At 39.0% G+C, this 17,820-nt stretch overlaps 1 protein-coding gene across 1 annotated transcript; it reads right to left on the bottom strand.

Moving 5' to 3' along the window:
• Positions 1–1,224: 1,224 nt before the first annotated feature.
• LOC107803666 (pumilio homolog 1) lies at positions 1,225–9,976 on the bottom strand. Its single transcript, XM_016627436.2, has 9 exons — positions 8,980–9,976; positions 6,420–7,831; positions 6,193–6,334; positions 5,946–6,053; positions 4,848–5,060; positions 4,648–4,758; positions 3,803–3,997; positions 2,260–2,434; positions 1,225–1,644 (listed from the first exon to the last, which is right to left on the bottom strand). The coding sequence occupies exons 1-9, from the start codon at positions 9,619–9,621 to the stop codon at positions 1,604–1,606; spliced, it is 3,039 nt and encodes a 1,012-aa protein (XP_016482922.1). The 5' UTR covers positions 9,622–9,976; the 3' UTR covers positions 1,225–1,603.
• Positions 9,977–17,820: the final 7,844 nt, after the last annotated feature.

The following is a 17,820-nucleotide window of genomic DNA, read 5'->3' as shown; positions in this document are numbered from 1 at the left end:
GTTCTATATAACATCACATCGCTATAACAACCAAAAAAATTCAAAACAAATAAGGTTGTTATAGAAAGGTTTGACTATAGTTATTTTTTCATGTGTAAATAAAATTTGGACAAAAATACTGCAAACATAAAAAAGCACAAAGATCCGTTTTCTCAATTTTTTCGCTTTTCTTAGCACTAACACATTATCCTGAAAGTCCTTGGACTTCTAAACTTCAAGATATTTAACATAGTCGACGAGAAATTATGGATGGACTGATGTTCCATCTCGTTTTGGGGCCTTCTTTCCTCTAGTTTATGCATCTAGATCTGCGAGAGAGATTTTTTATTCGTCTATTAAAAAAAACTCACTGAGTTCGTTGTTGTTCGATTATGTTCGTAGTTTATCGACAATAACATGTAATTGTCAAGAAAACCGATCATTCTACTTCATGAATGATCACTTATAAAAACTTCAATGATCAAATGTAAGAAAACTGATCATTAACAGCCTAAATGAAGAAACAGGAAGTATCTTATACTATATAGTTTTCTTCAACGACTCTTCTGATAATTCCTTTTGGGTTTTCGATTCACTATTTTTGGTAAAGTTGATAACATCAGACTCATAGTATACAAATACTTCTATCTTCACAAGCTAAGTTTAGAAGGAGCGGCGTTTTTTATATATGTTGAGATGTTGAACTCCCTCTAGCAGAGAAAAAGAACAAGTGATGAGAAATTAAAGTTAAAATAGTAGTGAAAATATGACTTCCTCCGATAGGTGGAGAAAGTTGTGTTTCCCCTTTTTATGAAAATTGTTTTCCTTGAAACACATTGTAATAACCAAACACAATAGAATTACTCACAAAAAATATTTACTTTCGTTATACAGAACATATCCAAACTCCAAACCAAGCACAAGTTAAAATGGCTAGCCATCATGCCAATTCCTTATTTTGTAGTTGTAAAATAGGTAACGTACACTAAACTCCAGTTATGCGCGGGATCCGGGGAAGGACCGGATCACAAAGGGTCTATTATACGTAGCCTTACCGCGACTGCCTGATCACATGGCAGCAACTTTACCAATTACACCAATGCTCCCTTCAAGGTTGAAGTACATAATAACCATGAAATTATGATTTGTTTAGGTAAAATCTGGTAGTAATATATAGGTAACATATTCTCAACGAAATTAGACTAAACACAAACAAGGAAATTAAACCTGATAAATCAAATGCTATAAGAGGTAAAGAGTTTCTCTATAACGAAAAAAGATAATTATCAATCCATACATTATAAGTTGCTACCTAAAACAACAGGCTCTGCACATGGCAACATTTGTACAGTTTAAGAAGATCTCGCTACAGTTCCTTTCTTTACACCCTTGTACAGTTACTCTATCTCCGCGGCAGGGGCATCAGGTATGTTTACCATCCGAGCCTCAGTTGACCTGCTTATAGATATATCTCAAACTATAATGTACACTGTTACAAACCACATACATTTATTTTTAACATGTTCCATCAGCAAGAGCTAGAGCCAAAGCTCTGGGAAAGAAAACAAAGACGACAGCACACATTCTAGCCTCAGTTAGCTGTACAAGTTCCTTCCTACACCATCTAAGCAGCAGAATATGACGCCAGGAAGCTGATCCTCCTCTCTGCAAAAGATATGGAGTAACATGTAATTATATAAGCACATTGAGAATGGAAATAAGCTAATAGCCTTTATTGCAACTTTGATTAAAGGTTCTAAAAACTTCAGAAAAATAAGAAGCTCAAATTAAAGACAAAATTGAGAGGAAGAGCGAAACAGAAACTGGGGGTCGGGGAGTGGGGGTGGTTGAAGATTCAGTTGAAGTTGGGATAAAATACTGATAGCCTATCATGAAAGTGGAATGATATATCAGTTTCATGAATTATAGACCAGTAAAAAATGGAACATTGGAAGTATTGTTTGTGACCCATGTAAGTTTGCAGTCATAGAAGGACTCCGAGCCCCATCACTTTACTTCACCAGCAGCCACAGACCGATACATACATGTCATTTCACCCACCAATAATTCTGAAAGTGATCTCAACTATTAGCTGTCAGAGATACAACTAATAGTTTGACTCTTTAATGATCCTCAGGTCAGGTGATTGCCAAGTGAGCAATCACATGCGGAAAACATGGCTTTCCATTGTCGGAATGGTAAATAATTCTCCTTGTGCAAGACGTCAGGATAAATTGTAGTCTTGAAAACGAGAAGGGAAACAAAAAGGCAAAAGAATACCTCCAGCAGCAACAAGTTTCTCTACACGGGCAACTATATGCTTTCCGTAAGTATATTTCTTCAGAGCATTTAGATGAACCTTGATTCGGTTGAGAATGAGTTCAAGTTGCTGGTCGTCACAAGTCTCCAGCACTTTCTGTACAACGTAGTTGGCAAACTGATCTTTCATCATTGCCTGCACATCAAATTATTCAACGATTCAACTAGTTAAAACAAGTGAAATCTTTGGTTATTGCATGATATGTTCTAGCAGTAGCACAATAACTTCTAAGCAAATAGCAGTAAAAATCATTGTCAAACAGCGCAAACAAAGACAGAAGACCTGCTATGAGATCCTTATATATTCAAACAGTGCAAACAACGACAGAAGAACTGCAATGGGATCCCTATATATCTTTCCCAAGCAACAGAAAAAGAACATAACTCTCGGGGGATAAGAAAGTATATAATTAAAAGACAAGAACCCAATCCATCCATCTGCCACACAGGCAGTGACATTAGAGAAGTGGTCTTCTTCCATCTTGCTACTTATGCAGTTCTCTCTTTTCTTGTTCCCTTAGTTTCTTAAAAACAGTTCAGATATAAACAAATTACTCTGTGTCCATATTTTTTTTTTCAAATAAAGTCGAGATTTTTCCATGTGTTTAATCGAATAATTGCAAACATACAAATCCTTTTCTTTCTTGCTTGGTCCAATAGCAAATTACCTATAAATAAATGTATTCTTTTTTATTATCGACTTTGTGTCCCTATGTTGGAGGAGAACTAGTATTTTGTCTCTTCATTTTAGTCAAGTATTCAACTATTGGTGGCTAGTCTGTAACTGTACTTCATTCTATGTTTTCCTGTCCGCAACATGTTCATCTACCTGTATACGTTATGCTTCTCTAGAAACAGATATATAAATACAAAAGAGAAGAAGTCTTCCATGTAAGTGAATAAAGAGTTGGAAGTGATACCCCATGCAAAGCACGGGTTATAAGCTTCTTCAGGAGAAAATTGGTAATTGTCAACTAGGAAATCCTGCTTTAATCTTTTCTTCTACTCCAACATTCTCCCACTTCCAGCTGTAGCTTAGGTTTCCCCAACTTCATCAGAACTCAACTACTAGTAAAAAACAAGTACCATTTTTATTTTTATAACTGCTCGATTTCAAGTTGTCCTGAGGCTATCATTTGTCTCCATCATGAACATGCAGCAGCAAGTATATAAAGTTATGGAGTGCTGACAGAAACAGACCAACATCAACTGCACTAAATGCATCCAGAAGACTGACTGAAGTTGCACTTTCTCCAATGTTTAACTGTTAACTTCAATCTAAAGGGCAGCACTGGAAAAGCATATAGTTCTATAGTAAAAGCTAAGTGCTTCCAGAAAAGGAATTATTGTATTGCTAGAGCATCTACAATATAAAACTTAAACCGATCAAACAGAGTAATGAAATCTTAGATAATCCCCTGAGAGTCAAACAGTCAGCGCAACAGAAATTTCCTGCAAGCTTGAGTATGCCATTACTGAAGAAGCATCTGAGAGAAAAACAAACCTGAAGAGGTTCATTTTCGTCAGTTGTGCCAAGCATCTCGTCTACCAAGGTCTGACGTTCTTCGGGAGTTCCGAAGCTTAAGCACTTCTCCACAACATTGGAGGCAAATTTTTGTTGGCTCATCTGAACTATCTGTCCCATCAGCTTACTAATTATAGACGAACGCTCCTCTGGCTTCCCATGTTCCAGTACATGCTGTAACAATACTTGGCAGCATTAGAGAGAGGTAGAACATCTGAGCTAAAACAATAAGAGAAAGAGTCCATCTAGGGGAGTTGATGATATCTCCCTCACGTACACTACAACAATGAGACATATATACTCATTTATCTATTGAAAGCAAATAGCAAGTAATAGTTAGAAGATTACTAAATATGGGAAAGTTGATGGCAGTATTCTAAAGAAGGACGACAAACACACATGACACACACCAGTAGTTTTAGCTCGTATACAAGAACCCATATTCAAAATATACTTGAATATTTAGCACTAAAATTGTGCTACCGTCAACTTGGAAATATGCATTAAGTCGTGAATACACATTCATTTGCTTATCAAGTAGGAGATGAGAAGAAGATGCAGAAACCCTTGAAAGAAAGATGTGTAGCAATTCAAGGAAGAGCTTCCTTATGTCAAGCAGCTTCATAGTAGCAAAATACTGAGCAATCGAGTAAAAGAACCACCAATGCTGGTCAAACAATATTTTTCAAAAACACAACCTCTTGGAATAAAGGCACGAATGGTTTTAATATTCTGCAGACAAGTTGCACCCTCTCTAAATTAGCAAACTCTTGATACTAGTCCCAGTAAGGATGTTCATGTGTAAGCTGAGAAATAGAGCAAACCTGAACAACATAATTCCCATATTGATCTTGCGCCAACATGCAAATCGATTGCATAATCTCATTCATCACAATGCTCTGGGTTTCAGGATTATGGCAATGTTCCAAGACTCTCTGTCATGAGAAAGAAAATTTAGAAACAAAGCTCATCCCGTTGATGCCATAATACCAAAAAGAGATCCACAGATACTGAAATCTTTGACCTGTATGACCCGACATCCATATGGATGAGTGGACAATGTCACAACTTGGTCATGAAATGTGGAAACAATGAACTGGATAGCTTCCTCTGGAATGCATTCGATACACTTCTGGATTACATGATTCCCATTTTGATCTCTAACACAGCGCATAACATGGCCATCAAGCTCAGCGACCATTTTAGTCTGTTGATCCAGTTCAACCACCTCTATGGCCTGAAAATTCATAGAAGTCAAAACATATGCCATTCAGCAATTATATCTCATCGGAAGAATGATTTATACCAGCTGCCGCTCAACTGAGGTTACTACATCACCAAGCGGGACCTTGGTGAAATTTGGTAACATGAGGTAGGAATAGGGATGTACAAACTTCTAATTAGAGGCACACAGGTTTATGGTGAGGAATAGGACAGAGAGACAGACCAGACGAATTCATTTTAATGTTAGAGAGGTAGAACAGTTTTTGACATGCCAAGACAAGAATATATACATACATATATATACGTATGAAGGGCATTTTCTTATATATAAAAATTTTGGAGGAATTTTTAATTTTTTTTATCAGGATATATTTGAAGGGGAAGTTATGAATACTGTCACCCTTTTAGATTAGAAGGCAGCACATGAGAGAGTTGTCGAAAGCTCTAGCAGGCGGTATCCACTCTGGTAATATAATTCTCAGTCTCACCAAGACCATTCAAAAGGCATGTAAACAAAGAAAGACGAGAAGAAAATACCATGGAATTCAGAAGTAGCAACGTGAAATTTAGGCATTAGAATTATTTCTGTATAATGACAGTGGAATAACACCAGTTCAGAATTTCAAATAACAGCAACTCGATGAACTTCCCAGTTTAAGACAGAGAAAACAAGACATGGGAGCAACCATAAATAGTGAAACAAGAACGAGATTTGTAAACATTAAAAGCCATACACCACAGTGAATCAGATCACTTAACAGATTAAGAAAACTGAAGGATTAAGGGCGAGAAAATGATAACGAGATCACTATAACTACAATGAAAAGATACCTTCCAGATCACTCACAACCATATGATAACGAAATGACTATAACTACAATGAAAGGAACTAAGATACCTTCTGGATCACTCGGCAACCATACATCTGAAGGCTAAGGGTGAGTACATGCCCATTGAGCTGGTCAGCCAGTTCTCTTATCTGGGATGCACTTCCATGTTCGAAAAACTGGGAAATGTGAATAACAGAAGGCAAGAAGATGGTTATATGACCTATTCATTTGATTAACAGCAATTTTCTTTCAATATAGCCTAAAATGAAGACATAACATGAAAAACACTCAACATAGAAACACTGAGGAACATACCTTCTGGATCACATAATTACCAAACACATCAGTCATCAAAGAAAGGGCTTGCGGCATAATTTCATGGAAGACCATGTTTTTCTCGTCTGTAGTAGCAGTCTCAAGTTTTTGTTGAATGAACCGGCTCCCATACTGGTCCGCGCTGCTCATACAAGATTTTTATTAATGGAAGTTTTTAGAGGATAAGATGAATTGGACGGGCAGTGCCGCTAGTCAAACACGTATACCTGAACTGAACGACGTGGCCTTCAATCTCTGATAGCTCAAAACACTTACTCTTATTGCTCTTAAACTCATCCAATAACGAGGAAGCAAAGCTTTCACCCAAGTTAGAAACAGACTCGGAATGCCAAGCTCCCATGACACCACCAGCTAAGTTTCTCATCCCTGATGGAAAACGCATGTTCCTTTCCCCATACCTTACAGGACTACCAGGTCCAAAAGGGGAATTTGGAAGAACTGCACCTGCCAAAGGGCTTCCTGGATATGACATATTAAGGCCATTTGCTGCGTTCCCATAGTAACCATGATTTAAGCCACCAGATTTGCCAAGATAAGGAAGACCATATTGGGAATTCTGAGATGCAAGCAACGTCTCTAGATAAGCTTTCTGAAGCTCAATCAAATCCATGTATGAAGTCCCCAAAGATTCTCTGTTAACTGTTGGGTCATTGAGAGCTGCTAGCTGAGCAGCATGATACTCAGTTGATCTCAAGTACTGCAGGTACAATGGATCCATCTGAGACATTTGCAGAGAACCTCCCAAGGTCTGATTACCAAGTCTAAGGTTCTGCAGTTCAGCTGCTGCAGCCAATAAATTAGGACCCAAGCTCAAACTTCCTCCTGTTGCTCGAGCATCAATTCCACATGCACCCACTGGGGATGCTATATTTCCCAGTACAGAAGGAAAATTACCTGGCCCAAGCTGGTTTTCCAACATGGATGGTGATGAAGGGTTTATACCATAACCCCCTAAAGCATAGGCAGAAAACGTTGAGTTAGGACTATCAATAGTTGGATATTGAAATGGAGAACCTCTTGCACAGTTGCGAGTTGGTGTAGAGGGCCCATTCAAGTATGCAGCAGAGGATCCGGCAGATTTGTGAAACTGAACAGATTCAGACTTTTTTGCATATGGATGTTGCTTCATAGGATTCTGACCATTCTGCAATCGGAAGAGGTTCTGATGATCATCCATCTCATTATGAATCTGAGACTTTGGATGTTTCCCTTCGTCTCCCCTATTGTTCCCTGATAGACTCATGCCAGACAATGCAGCAGCCAAATCAGCATGCTCACCCATATGAGATGAAACATTCTCTAGTGATGCTATCCTCCCTCCTCCAGCAGAAGGAATACGAGGACTAGGAGCTCTAGCCACAAGCTGAGGGTCAGGGGTGGTACTTCGTGACAGTGATCCACCCACGGCTGAAGCATAAGACTGAGAGCCTGATGAGCTGACATTTTGAAGGGTAGACATGCCTTGAACCTTTCCCCGAGAATGTAGTGCGTCCAAATTTGCCATCTCATGATGGAGATGAGCAAATTGGGACTCAGAAGGATCAACAAGATCATCATATGCACGGGAAGAAGGACGTGACGGATGCCTCGAAGTAGATGTTGTCTGGCTCATATTGTCCTACAATTTATTAGAAGTGTCAGAACCAGAAAAGAATAGACAGTAAGATGAAACTCCAAATAAGCCAGGACTTCACTAAGCGAGTACAAGTTGAATAAAAGAATGATAATAAGGCATGTCTCGAAGTGCTCCGAAAAACAAATCATCATAGTTTGGCAATACTTCATGAATTTAGTATGTTATTAAGAAATTCATTATATCTATTTTACAAACGTCTTCTGTAAACAAGAAATGTGTCCTGATCATTAAGATTTATTTTATCAAATAAAAGCAAGTCTGACTCGAAAGGAAGCAATTGTGCTTAAAGAAGACGATTGCCGATACCACCTAACCTTCACAACACATTAGAAGTGCCATGTTCGCAACTTCGGGATGTTAGAAGTTGCATTTTAAGAATGCTATATGATTTCGAAAGTAGCTCGATCCGCTCCACAACTAATCCAAATAAGGAGATGAAAAAGAAGTTGCAAGCTTCAAACATCCACATTAATGAGCAAGAGAAAGAATTAATTGACATTACAAAATGGGCCTTTTGCCTTCAGAAAGAGGACAGAAGAGATGGACACTCAAAAAACACGTGCGACTTGCAAATTACTGATCTTCGAAAAAAATTAAGGTGCATTAAATATATGAATCTCCCGAGTACATATTCCACTTAAACAAACTGTTGATAATTTTCTCAAGAGCAAGAAGGACTCCAAAGTGGGAACACAAATATCCAGCAACATTTAGATAACATTTTCTATCCACTAGATTGGCCCCATATAGATCGAGATAACGAAGACAATAATCTAAGGCTCAAATTAACTAGCCCAAAAGGTGTTGTTCTTAACATGCTGAAGACCAATCGGTGAAGCAAGATGCAAGAAGACAAGTAACGTTCATTAAATGCCGGTAAATAACCCATGCCATACATATATACGTGACAATGGTAGAGATACACAAAACTATACTAATACAACAGATTTTGACAGCAAGCATTGGAATCTCTATCAAAAGGAAATAAGTTTCAGTATTAACTTAACAACTAATCCCACACAAGCGCGCTATGATAAATAGTTAACACATATCAACATTCATGAATTAAAACATTTCGAACCAAAACAATAGAACTTTATCATCTAAAGATATTTCCATTTCCATTTAACCTGAATCATCTCAGCAATGCTCTTCTGTCGGCTTCCTAATCCTAATCCAGGTAATCCAATAAGTCCATCCCCGCCCCACTCTTTCCCCGCCTCACTTCCATTTTCTTCATTTTTCCCACCAAATCCTATCGGCTTTGAAAAAAGCGACTCAACATCACAACCAGCACGATTTCCTTTCCTCCTATCTCCAATCCCTCCTAATGCCGGTGAACTACCACCACTACCACCTCCACCTCCACCGCCACCCTGTAGACGCTGTGCGAACCTCCAGTCCTCCTTAGACAAAAGAGGTGGCGGAAGCCTAGGGTTTAGATTCACATTCGAGTAATAATACGAAATGTACGCTGGATCAGACCTTAACTCCTCTTCTGAAAGTCCACTAATATCACTACCATTCCCGCCGCCACTTCCGCCGCTTATCAAAGCGTTAAGCGATCCTTCGACAGTCGGCGGAGCTGAACCGCTCCGGAAAATGCTGAGTTCTCTCTCTTGATCACTCACCTCTTGTTGCTGCCGCCTTTGTTCTCTCAGCAAAAACCCTAACTCTTCGCTAAAATCGTTGCTACTAAAATCGTTGTTTCCTCCTAACATTGATCGCATTCCGATTTCCGACATCATTTTCGCATAGCTATCAGTAATCATCGAAAATTTTTACAGAACAAATACACCTCAAAAAAATCAGCAAAACTTCAGAGGTTTAGCTCAAATTAGCTCATAAACTTGATTAATTACCCAATTTTTCAGCTTAAATTAACTAATTTCATATTCAAACTTTTATAGCTAAATATATAAGCTAAAAAATTAAGCTAAACTTCAAAAGAAACCATAGTTTCAGTTGAATTTGATTGTGAATCAAAGAGATCGAAAGCAAAAACGGTGATCTCCAAGTGTTCGATACATTGTTTAGAGAGAGAGAATCAGAGTGTTCTAGAGAGAGAAAATGGAGTATAGAGAAGTGCACTGAATAATAGTGAAGTGAAGTGAGGGAAAAAAGTGTGATAAGCACGAGTGCCAGGTGAAATATTAGCCGTTCGATTATGATTTTGACGGTTGAGATTGACAGTTATTGTTCTAAGTGTTGGCTTGTTACAGGTTAGGGTTTTTATTGTTAGATTGGCTAAATTTGGTATATTTGGATATTTTTTAGATTTGTTATTATTATTTTAATTGAGATTTTTTCAGAGGCATAAAGAAATTATTTTTCTGACATATGAAGATTTTTTTATTACATTTCAATTTGGATATGAGACGGCTAGGGTTTCTACAACGTAGTCTGATGTCTTATAATCTACATCTTATAGTATCATTTTATTGAATTCTCATTTTGTTTTGAAAATTTTACTGCTAGAGCTTCCATAATATCTAAATCTAAATTAATCAGAAAGCAAATCTGAAATAACAATAATTAAAGTAAAAAGTAATAACAATTAAAGCAAAAATAAATATAAATCTAAAACATAAGATAAATATATATAAAAAGATAAGATGAGATTCGACTACCTTTATACATTCTTTTATAATGAAACTAATAATCTCAAACTCTATAAGTAAGTCCATTAACTACTCGTAAGTAAATAAATAAGAATAAGAGTTTCCACGAATGAGTGAATCAATATATATATATATATACATAGAATCAATGATAACTAATATACATGACATTAGGAGTTAAAGTAGACATAATACATACAGGATAAGTGATAAATTTTTCTATTAACAATATATTTTTAAAAAAGGGTAGAATAATAACTGGAAATACATTAGGAAGTACGTTATTGTATTGAAATCCAAACATGAATTTAACGTAATACATATAATTGCTTTCATGTCTTTATTGCTGAAATATACTATTGTTTGAAAGGACAACGAAAAGAGGAAAATAATAAGGTTAAACCTAATAATTTTGTGGTCTTGCTTTTTTTAGCGGGAGGAATAAGAATAGTAGAGTCATACTTTTCTAAAGCAGTCATCTTCAATAACAGTAAAATAATAAGGTTAAACCTAATCATTTTGTGGTCTTCTAATAGTGTTTCTCATTAAAGTGTGTAGCTAAAAATGTCCAGGTAATTTGCTCTTTGGACCAAAGAGATAAACTTTATCATAACTGCCTTTGTTATATGTACGAAACAGATTTTGTTCTGAAAAGAGTTTGTTTTTTTATTTCATGCGAAAGCACAACGTCATTTCCTATATTTAGAGAAACTCTTTCCCAGAAAAATTCAATGCCCCGTTTTTTGTGGACTAAGTAGTTTTTTCGCATATTTTTTATTGTATATTAAAATTTTTACTAAATGTCTATAAATATTTGGTTGTAAACTCAGTTATTGTTGTATATATTAACTTAAGATCACTATAAAAATTTATAGATTTTAAATCATGAATCCGCTTCTATACTAAACCACAACTTGTTTCAAATTGAGGTGTCTTACACTTGTCTTGGTTTCATAAAAATAATCTAGAATTTAAGTTTCTCATAAATTTGAAAACTCTTGCCTATTGTCCCCCTTAGATGGAATATGTTGAACCTATGTAGTATAAGTTATATGTGATCTATTAGTATTTGTGTTTGCCAAATGAATTGGAAAGTGATTAAAATTATAATGAACTAATGAAGTTGGTTCAACATTGAATCAATTAATTAATTTGTTTCGGGGTATACGTGTCGCTAATTTAAATGACAGCATAACAATTTATTTTCCTTATTTTCATTAATCAAACCTATGAAAATGACTTTTGAAAGTGTAGGGAAGACAAGCTAATTTTATTTTCTTTACCTATTACGATTGGCCATATAAAACAATATTTTTTTTTCAAACAGAAAAAAGAAATGAAAAACTTCTCAAGTTTAGTTAGGTGCCTTAACATGTTAACAAGTAGTAGAACAACTCCTCAACTTTCATTTTGTTACTGCATTTTTAGGTCATTTACCTACGAAAGGACCAAGGTAAAAGTAAAATTATGAACTCAAATTCAATGGTTATAGATTATATTTATGTTTACCCGTGAAACGGAACAGTTAAATTTGTTACGTGATTTATAGACTAACTGATTTGATCCAAAATGATAATAAATTAGGTTAAAAATAAGACTTAGCGATTAAAATCGAAAGAAATGATAAGCCTGGTTCTGAGAGCAATACCTCCGAGAACAGGAATGAGGACAATATAAAACAATTAGTAAAGTTATTTTATTTAGCTTGAAAATAGAATTTAGCATAAGTTTTGCCAAGAATTTCGTGTGGTATAATGGCTGGTGAGTCTACTACTTATAACTATACCTAGGGAAACAAGATCCTAGGATCAAGCCCCTCTTAAATTACAATAAAGGGCCATTGATGAATATGTAACGACCGGACATAAATGCAAATATTTCTTGCAACGATTATCCATTTAATGCTAGGGAATATCCTTCATTGAATGTTATATGGTGACAAACATTCGATCCACTCACGTTGATTGTGCTCCCTTCGGAGCCCACCGATGACCAATTGCAGATTTTGTTCCCGGTGTTGTGTGATGACCCAAAAGGTCATCACTTGTTTTAAAACGAAACTCCGTGTTCTGAGGCCTTGAAAACCTCATTTAGAGTTAACTCGATTTGCGTGTGCAGTCCGAGCGCGTAGCTGGAAAGCTTAAATATGATAATATGTGAAAAACGATAAGTTTTGATTATAGAATGAGCTAATTTGACTTCGGTCAACATTTTGGGTAAATGGACCCGGACCCATGATTTGATGGTCCCGGAGGGTCCGTAGTAAAATATGAGACTTGGGCGTATGACCATAATCGAATTCCGAGGTCCCGAGCCCGAGAAATGAATTTTCAAAAAAAATTATTTTCTGAAATTGTTTAAAGAAATTTGAAATGAAATTTGATTAGAACATGATAATATCGGGGCCGTATTTTGGTTCCGGCGCCCGGTACAGGTCTTATATATGGTTTAAGTCATTTCTGTAAAATTTGGTTGAAAACGGACGTCGTTTGACGTGATTCGGACCTAAATTGTTAAATTTGATACTTAATGAAGTTTGAGAAAAAGTTCTTGATTTTGAGGTTTGATCCATTGCTATTGAGGTTATTTTGGCGATTTGATCGCACGGATAAGTTCGTATAATGTTGTTGAGTTAGTATGTATGTTTGGTTAGGAGCCCCGAGGGCTCGGGTGAGTTTCGAGATGTCTTATGCTTAGAAAGTCAGATGTTGCAGGTTCAGGAAGTTGCAGGTCTCTGAACCCTCTAATACGGTCCGTGAGAAATCGCGTGCGACCGCGGAGGGGCCAGTACGGCCGCGATCGCCTTTGTGCGGGGCACGATGGAAGCTGTGCGGACGCAGTCGTCTTTGTGCGGTTCGCACAGGGTGCTGAACTGCAGGTCTTCAGGGAGGCCTGTGCGGCCGCGGTCCATTTGATGCGGTCCGCACAGGGGGTCTAAGAGGGGTATAAATAAACGGGAATTTCAGTTATTTTTCACTTTTCAAAACCCCAAAAACATAAGAGGCGATTTTTCAAACAACCTTTCTTCTCCAAAATGTTGGTAAGTGATTTCTAACTCACTTTCTTCACTCCTTAACATCTTTTAACATGATTTCAACTTCAAATCAAAGATTTTCATGGGGGAAATTGGGTGTTTTGGGTATAACCTAGGTTTTTCTAAAATTGGGGATTTGGCCTCAATTTGAGGTCCGATTTCAAAATAAATTATATATTTGGATTCGTGGGGGAATGGGTAATCAGGTTTTGGTCCGAACCTCGGGTTTCGACCACATGGGCCCGGGGTGATTTTGACTTTTTGGGTAAAAACTTTGGGAAAACTCATTTTCATGCATTGGAGTTGATTCATTTAGCGTTTATTGATGTAATCAAGTAATTTGTGACTAGATACGAGTGAATTGGCGGTGGAATCAAGGGGTAAAGCTATAATGGAAGCTTGAGTTGTGTTCGAGGCATCGAGGTAAGTGTTTGGTCTAACTCTAGCTTGAGGGATTAGGAGTTATGTCCTATTTGCTATTTGTTTCTTGTCGAGTACGACGTATAGGCATAGTAACGAGTATCTATGCGTTGGTGTCAAGCATGATCGTGAGTCTTATCTTGTGATTTTCATGATCTCGTTGTATTATTCATGCCTTGGTGACGATTTCTGTTTGTTGTGTAAAATTGTGTAAACAGTTGTGACCTATGAACATTGAGGAGCATTGGCTCAAATTGAATAACGAATTGTGAAAGTATAAGTGATAATCCAAACTCTAGAGCATTGGCTCGAGTTGTAAAGTGAATTGTGAAGTAAAAGTGAGAAAGAGAAAAGACCCTTATGTTACCCCTTTCCGGGCTATTGTTGAGTTGAGGTTCCCTTGCATTGTGTTCTTAATTGATATTACGGACGCTTATATTGATGATTCTTCGTGTTAGGTGTTGTAATGAGTTTGGTTATAGTTGGGTAGTTAGGTGTTATAACAAGTTTAATTATAGTTGATGTAGTTAGGTGTTGTAACGAGTTTGGTTATAGCTGGGTAGTTAGGTGTTATAACAAGTTTAATTATAAATGAGGTGGTTAGATGTTGAAACTAGTTTAGTTATAGTTGAGGTAGTTAGATGTTGGAACAAGTTTGGTTATGGTTGTTTCTCCCTTGCAGGGACGTATATACTTGTACTGTTAAGTTCCCTTGGATCGGGTTGCACGCTGCAATAGATACTATATTGGATCGGGTTGCACACCGCAACAGATATTATATTGGATCGAGTTGCACGCCGCAACAGTTATATATGTGGATCGGGTTGCACGTCGCAACAATGTTAAATGATAAGGGGTCAGGTTGTGCGCCGCAATAGTATTGTTATTGTATTGTTGTGGACATCGAGTGTTCTTTATTAGATTGGGTTGCACGCCGCAACAGATATTATATTGGATCGGGTTGCACGCCGCAACAGTTACATATGTGGATCGGGTTGCACGCCGCAACAAGGTTAAATGATAAGGGATCGGGTTGCGCGCCGCAATAGTATTGTCACTGTATTGAATGTAGACATTGAGTGTTCTTTCATACTTTATTAAGTTATGATATAATTGATATATTTCCACGAAGCATGTTTCCCCCTCCCTTTTAACTGTTATTACCTGTTTATATTTCCACTGTATATTATATAACTGCACAGGTTTATCTGGAGTTTGGTACTAGCCTCGTCATTATCTCGCCGGGGTTAGGCCAGACACTTACCAGCACATGGGGTCGGTTGTGCTGATACTACACTCTGCACTCTGTGCAGATACCGGAGTGGCTTTTAATTAGCAGCAGTGGGGGAACAAACCTTCAGTCCACCGAGACACCGAGGTAGCCTTGCAGGCGTCTGCAGGCCCGGCGTTTCCTCTATCTTTTATTATGTTCTATTATCTCATGTATCCGAGACAAACAATGTTATTTTTCCTTCAGACTGTTGTATGTAGTACTCTTAGTAGTCCGTGGATATTGTGACACCAGTTTCTGGGTAGAGGCATGTATTGACTTTCGAAACATTTTGGTTTTATATTTATTTTAGACTTCCGTTTAATCTTATATTCTGTTGTTATTTAACCGTTTAATTTCCTTGTTAATATAAGGTGTAAAAAGGATTAAAACAGAAGAGTTAAAGATTTCTAAGTTCGTGGCTTGCCTAGCTTCTACGAGTAGGCGCCATCATGACTCCCGAGGGTGGAAAATCTTGGTCGTGACAAGTTGGTATTAGAGCTCTAGGTTACATAGGTCTCACAATTCATGGACAAACTCAGTAGAGTCTGAGGGATCGGTACAGAGACGTCTGTATTTATCCCCCAGAGGCTACAGAGTTAGGAAAATCTCACATTTGTTCTTTCTCGTTGTGTGGTTTTGTTTCCCAATGCTAATTGAACTTCACTCTGTTCTTTCGCAGATGTCGAGAATACGCGCTTCCTCATCTACCGCTCAGCAGCTCGAGCCCCCAGCAGTAGTTCCCACGAGGGGCAGAGGGCGAGGCCGAGGCCGTGCCAAAGGCCGAGGTAGGGGTAGAGCTCAGCCCCGAGCAGCATCCCCAGTAGCGGAGCCTCAGGTTGACTTTGATGACGAGGTTCTGGCCCTAGAAGCTCCGGTGGGCCCAGCTCAGGTCCCAGAGTGGTTTATTGCTACCCCAGTCCTTCAGGAAGCTCTTGTCCGATTAGTGGGCCTCATGGAGAGTGTCACCCGAGCGGGCTTGCTTCCTGTAGCACCAGCCGTCTCTCAGGCTGAAGGAGGGCCCAGACTCCTACTATTCGCACTCCGGAACATGTAGCTCCTCAAATTCAGACTCCAGTAGTTCAGCCAGTTGTAACAGTTTAGCCGGGTGTGGTAGCTCAGACCGGTGATGGAGCGTCTATGTCTGCCGATGCTTTGTGGAGGCTGGATAGGTTCACTAAGCTCTTCACTTCCACTTTTAGCGGTGCATCTACTAAGGATCCCCAGGATTATCTAAATAGCTGCCACGAGGTTCTTAGGAACATGGGTATTGTTGAGACCAATGGGGTTGATTTTGCTATATTTCACTTGTCTGGATCCGCCAAGACCTGGTGGAGGGATTATTGCTTAGCTAGACCAGTCAGATCGCCAGCCTTGACTTGGGAGCAGTTCACACAGCTATTTCTGGAGAAGTTTCTCCCCATTACTCAGCGAGAGGCTTATTGGAGGCAGTTTGAGTGCCTCTAGAAGGATTCCATAACGGTTACCTAGTATGAGACCAGGTTCATCGACTTAGCTCGCCATGCTCTTATCATACTCCCTACCGAGAGAGAAAGGGTGAGAAGGTTTATATATGGTCTTATTCAGCCGATTCGCCTTCAGATGGCTAGGGAGGCTGGGAGTGAGATCACTTTTCAGGAGGCGGCCAATGTGGCCCGTAGAGTGGAGATGGTCCTGTCGTAGGGAGGTGGTCATGGGTTGGATAAGAGGCCTCATCATTCAGGTAGATTCAATGGTGCCTCGTCTGGAGGCAAGGATTCATATGGTAGAGGCCATCCTCCTAGGCCCTTTTAGTCAGCTCTTCAGGTCTCTCACGGCGCTTCAAGTAGCCGTGGTTCGTAGATGTAGTATTCTGATCAGTAGTCCTACAGTGCACCACCAGCTCCTATCAGTGCACCACCGCTCCAGAGTTTTCGGGGTGGTTCTTCGGGTCGCCAGGGTCAGTCTTAGTTTCCTCAGCTACAGCACTCGGGTGGATGCTATGAGTGTGGTGAGTATGGTCATATCAGGAGGACTTGTCCGAGATTGGTGGGTACTCAGTCGCAGCAGCAGGTCCCCGTGCTATGGTTCAGGCATCAGGTGTTCCATAGACTGCCCAGCCAGCTAAAGGTGGGGGTAGAGGTGCTAGAGGTGGAGGTAGAGGCTTTAGAGGTGGAGCTCAGGCCGCTAGAGGTGGAGGCCAGCCAGCTGCAGGCCGTCCTAGAGATGGAGCCCAGGGTGATGGGGCCCAGCCCCGATGTTATGCTCTTCCAGCCAGGCCCAAGGTTGAGGCTTCAGATGCAGTCATTACAGGTACTATTCTGGTTTGTGATAAAGATGCTTCAGTGTTATTTGATCCGGGGTCTACCTACTCGTATGTGTCATCTTATTTTGCATCGTATCTGGTCATGCCTAGTGACTCATTGAGTATTCATGTTTATGTATCTACATCGGTGGGTGATTCTATTGTAGTTGATCGAGTCCATCGTTCTTGTATTGTGGTGATTGGGGGTCTTGAGACTCGTGCGGATTTGTTGCGTTTAGACATGGTCGATTTCGATATTATATTGGGGATAGACTGGTTATCACCTTACCACGCTATCTTGGACTGTCATGCCAAGACTGTGACCTTAGCCTTACCGGGTAT

Source organism: Nicotiana tabacum, chromosome 16, assembly GCF_000715075.1.
Source record: "Nicotiana tabacum cultivar K326 chromosome 16, ASM71507v2, whole genome shotgun sequence".
Classification (NCBI taxonomy): domain Eukaryota; kingdom Viridiplantae; phylum Streptophyta; class Magnoliopsida; order Solanales; family Solanaceae; genus Nicotiana; species Nicotiana tabacum.
Note: the sequence above shows the minus strand (reverse complement) of the source record. Positions and strands in the feature narration are given on the sequence as shown.